Raw genomic sequence first — 5,000 nt, 5'->3', positions numbered from 1 at the left:
ACACACACAGACACTGTACACACAGACACACGCACACACACACACACACACACACACACAGACGTACACACACACCTGAAACAGAAGTGGAAGATTCCGGATATCGAACATGAGATTAGAGTGCCAGAGAGCCGGGGAGCTAGGAGTCACCACCACATGCCCACCAGCTGTGCTGATCCGGGATCTTCCAGGTTCTGGGCCTGCGATGGATAACGGGGGACATGACATCACCTAACCCAGCCCACGCCACCCAGATACCATGGGGGGCCAAACGGCAGCGCAACGCACCTTGAGGAAGTGAAGAGGGATCCATTAACTCCGCCAAAGGTTGAGAGCGCCACAGAAATAGGCATTATCCAGGACATCACTCCCAATAACTTCTCTCCAAAGGTCTGACAAACAGAGAGAGACAGACAGACAGACAGACATTAACTGGGGTTGTACAACCAGCAAGGGGTTAGAGTAAATCTCCCTTTACACTGTCCCCCATCAAACACTCCCAGGACAGGTACAGCACGGGGTTAGATACAGAGTAAAGCTCCCTCTACACTGTCCCCCATCAAACACTCCCAGGACAGGTACAGCACGGGGTTAGATACAGAGTAAAGCTCCCTCTACACTGTCCCCCATCAAACACTCCCAGGACAGGTACAGCACGGGGTTAGATACAGAGTAAAGCTCCCTCTACACTGTCCCCCCATCAAACACTCCCAGGACAGGTACAGCACGGGGTTAGATACAGAGTAAAGCTCCCTCTACACTGTCCCCCCATCAAACACTCCCAGGACAGGTACAGCACAGGGTTAGATACAGAGTAAAGCTCCCTCTACACTGTCCCCCCATCAAACACTCCCAGGACAGGTACAGCACGGGGTTAGATACAGAGTAAAGCTCCCTCTACACCGTCCCCATCAAACACTCCCAGGACAGGTACAGCACAGGGTTAGGTACAGAGTAAAGCTCCCTCTACACTGTCCCCCCATCAAACACTCCCAGGACAGGTACAGCACAGGGTTAGATACAGAGTAAAGCTCCCTCTACACTGTCCCCCCATCAAACACTCCCAGGACAGGTACAGCACGGGGTTAGATACAGAGTAAAGCTCCCTCTACACTGTCCCCCCATCAAACACACCCAGGACAGGTACAGCACGGGGTTAGATACAGAGTAAAGCTCCCTCTACACTGTCCCCCCATCAAACACTCCCAGGACAGGTACAGCACGGGGTTAGGTACAGAGTAAAGCTCCCTCTACACTGTCCCCCCATCAAACACTCCCAGGACAGGTACAGCACGGGGTTAGATACAGAGTAAAGCTCCCTCTACACTGTCCCCATCAAACACTCCCAGGACAGGGACAGCACGGGGTTACATACAGAGTAAAGCTCCCTCTACACTGTCCCCATCAAACACTCCCAGGACAGGTACAGCACAGGGTTAGATACAGAGTAAAGCTCCCTCTACACTGTCCCCATCAAACACTCCCAGGACAGGTACAGCACAGGGTTAGATACAGAGTAAAGCTCCCTCTACACTGTCCCCCCCATCAAACACTCCCAGGACAGGTACAGCACGGGGTTAGATACAGAGTAAAGCTCCCTCTACACTGTCCCCCCCATCAAACACTCCCAGGACAGGTACAGCACGGGGTTAGATACAGAGTAAAGCTCCCTCTACACTGTCCCCCCATCAAACACTCCCAGGACAGGTACAGCACGGGGTTAGATACAGAGTAAAGCTCCCTCTACACTGTCCCCATCAAACACTCCCAGGACAGGTACAGCACGGGGTTAGATACAGAGTAAAGCTCCCTCTACACTGTCCCCATCAAACACTCCCAGGACAGGTACAGCACAGGGTTAGATACAGAGTAAAGCTCCCTCTACACTGTCCCCCCATCAAACACTCCCAGGACAGGTACAGCACGGGGTTAGATACAGCTCCCTCTTCACTGTGGGGGGAGTGGAGGGAACAGAGAGCAGGAGGATGGACTGGAGTGGGGTGGATTCGGTTGGGTGGGGAGGGGAGGAGGTCGGGGGATTTCCTTACCACTGCCACCGCGTTGCTTTCCAGAAGCTCCATCGGGGACATTGCTGTCACATAGGCAATATTGGCAAACACGTAGACAAAGGTGACCAACGGGATGGAAATGAAGATTGCTCGAGGGAGGTTCCTGTGGGAGAGGCGAACCGAGAGAGTGAGTAGATAGGCAAAGGGAGCGGGAGAGAGAGACAGGGCGGGAGAGAGAGACAGGGCGGGAGAGAGAGACAGGGCGGGAGAGAGAGACAGGGCGGGAGACAGAGACAGGGCGGGAGACAGAGACAGGGCGGGAGACAGAGACAGGGCGGGAGACAGAGACAGGGCGGGAGACAGAGACAGGGCGGGAGACAGAGACAGGGCGGGAGACAGAGACAGGGCGGGAGACAGAGACAGGGCGGGAGACAGAGACAGGGCGGGAGACAGAGACAGGGCGGGAGACAGAGACAGGGCGGGAGACAGAGACAGGGCGGGAGACAGAGACAGGGCGGGAGACAGAGACAGGGCGGGAGACAGAGACAGGGCGGGAGACAGAGACAGGGCGGGAGACAGAGACAGGGCGGGAGACAGAGACAGGGCGGGAGACAGAGACAGGGCGGGAGACAGAGACAGGGCGGGAGACAGAGACAGGGCGGGAGACAGAGACAGGGCGGGAGACAGAGACAGGGCGGGAGACAGAGACAGGGCGGGAGACAGAGCGTTGAGCATGCAAGCCCATTTCCCCATGATGTGACATGCCTATTCTGATATCTTGATGTATTTCTTTATTTCTACACAGGATGTGGATGTCGCTAGCTGCCCCACCATTTATCACCTATCCCTAATTGCCCCTCCAGAAAGTGGTGTCTGAGCTGTCCCTTCCTGAACCTGCTGTCGGCCCCCTGTGATGTGGGTCCTTCAGACTGTGGGTGGAAACCAGAGCACTCGGAGTAAACCCACGCAGACATGGGGAGAACATACAAACTCCACACAGAGAGTGACCCAAGCCTGGAATCGAACCTGAGTCCCTGGTACTGTGAGGCAGCAATGCTAACCCACTGTTAGCTATGAGGAGAGGCTGGAGAAACTTGGTTTGTTCTCACTGGAGCGACGGAGGGTGAGGGGAGACCTGATAGAAGTCTACAAGATTATGAGGGGCATGGACAGAGTGGACAGTCAGAAGCTTTTTCCCAGGGTGGAAGAGTCAATTACTAGGGGGGCACAGGTTTAAGGTGCGAGGGGTAAGGTTTAAAGGAGATGTACGAGGCAGATTTTTTACACAGAGGGGGGTGGGTGCCTGGAACTCGCTGCCGGGGGAGGGAGTGGAAGCGGATACGGTAACGCCTTTGAAGGGATAACAGGAGGAAAACCTGAATTGGATGGGAATGGAGGGATAGGGACTCTGTAGGTGCGTACGATTTGAGTTTAGGCAGGCACCATGATCAGCACAGACTTGGAGGGCTGAAGGGCCTGTTCCTGGGCTCAATGTCTTTTCAAATTCCACCATCTGAGCGTGGTGGGATTCAAACCCAGCTCCCCAGAACATGAGCTAAGTTTCTGGATTAATAGTCGAGGGATAATAACATGAGAACATCTCCTCTGCCACTGTGGGACATGGGGTTTCGCTGGCTGGCTCCAGCATTTATTACCCATCCCTAGTTACCCCGTGGAGGGCAGTTTGAGAGTGAACCACATCGCTGTGTGTTGCTCTGGAGTCACATGTAGGCCAGACCGGGGTAAGGACGGCAGATTTCCTTCCCTAAAGGGAACCAGATGGGATTTTCCGACAATGGGTCATTAGTAGATTCCTAATTCCAGATATTGTTTATTGAATTCAAATTCCACCATCTGCCCATGGTGGGACTCGAACCCGGACCCCCAGAACATTCGCTGAGTTTCTGGTTTAAATAGCCTAGTAATAATACCATTCAGACATCACCTCTGTCACTTAAGAATCATACAGTGCAGAAAAGGATCTTCTTCCCAACATAAAGTTTAACATTTATTTATGGGGGGCACAAGTCAGCTTACATTAACACTGCAATGAAGTTACTGTATAAATCCCCTAGTCGCCACACTCCGGCACGTGTTAGGGTTACACTGAGGGAGAATTTGCCACGGCCAATCCACCCTAACCTACACATCTTTGGACACTAAGGGGCATTTTAGTGTGGCCAATCTCTCTAACCCGCACGTCTTTGGACTGTGGGAGGAAACCGGAGCACCCGGAGGAAACCCACGCAGACATGGGGAGAACGTGCAAACTCCACACAGACAGTGACCCAAGCCAGGAATCGAACACGGGTCCGTGTGGCACCAATGTAGGACATGCCACAGCATTGGACCGAATGCTGGGCAACAGCCCCACGTCCCCACCCACCCTCCCCCCAACACACTCGCAGAGGTCCCCCCACCAACCCAAGAAACAAAATGGCCACAATGAAAGGACCCCTCGTAAGCAGCAGAGAACCGTCAGATGCCGGGCGCTTACTTCCTCACTGATGCAGTGCCCATAACATTCTTTCTGGTTGTATCACAGCTTGGTCTGGGCTCCTGCTCTGCCCAAGACCGCAAGGAACTACAAAAGGGTGGTGAATGTAGCCCAATCCATCACACAAACCAGCCTCCCATCCATTGACTCTGTCTACACTTCCCGCTGCCTCGGGGAAAAGCAGCCGGTATAATTAAGGATCCCACACACCCCGGACATTCTCTCTTCCACCTTCATCCATCGGGAAAAAAGGTACAAAAGTCTGAGGTCCCGTACCGACCGACTCAAGAACAGCTTCTTCCCTGCTGCTGTCAGACTTTTGAATGGACCTACGTCACATTAAGCTGATCTTTCTCTACACCCTCGCTGTGACTGTAACACTACATTCTGCACCCTCTCCTTTCCTTCTCTATGAATGGTATGCTTTGTCTGTATAGTGCACAAGAAACAATACTTTTCACCATATGTTAATACACGTGACAATAATAAATCAA

The 5,000-nt window shown here is 53.3% G+C and overlaps 1 protein-coding gene across 1 annotated transcript in view; it reads right to left on the bottom strand.

Annotated features, from left to right (window-relative positions):
• Window positions 1-5,000, bottom strand: part of LOC145340189 (large neutral amino acids transporter small subunit 2) — a gene marked incomplete at its 3' end in the record, with an annotated part of 47,407 nt that overhangs the window by 17,054 nt on the left and 25,353 nt on the right. Inside the window, exons 5-6 of the mRNA XM_080184619.1 lie at window positions 2,049-2,172; window positions 289-392 (exon numbers count right to left, since the gene is read on the bottom strand). Of these exons, the coding sequence (XP_080040745.1) occupies window positions 289-392; window positions 2,049-2,172 (228 nt within the window). The remainder of the gene's footprint in view (window positions 1-288; window positions 393-2,048; window positions 2,173-5,000) is intronic.

This window comes from Carcharhinus amblyrhynchos, unplaced genomic scaffold (assembly GCF_965287045.1).
Source record: "Carcharhinus amblyrhynchos unplaced genomic scaffold, sCarAmb.v2.hapA scaffold_828, whole genome shotgun sequence".
Classification (NCBI taxonomy): Eukaryota; Metazoa; Chordata; class Chondrichthyes; order Carcharhiniformes; family Carcharhinidae; genus Carcharhinus; species Carcharhinus amblyrhynchos.
The sequence above is the reverse complement of the archived record's forward strand: the minus strand, read 5'-3'. Positions and strand labels throughout refer to the sequence as shown.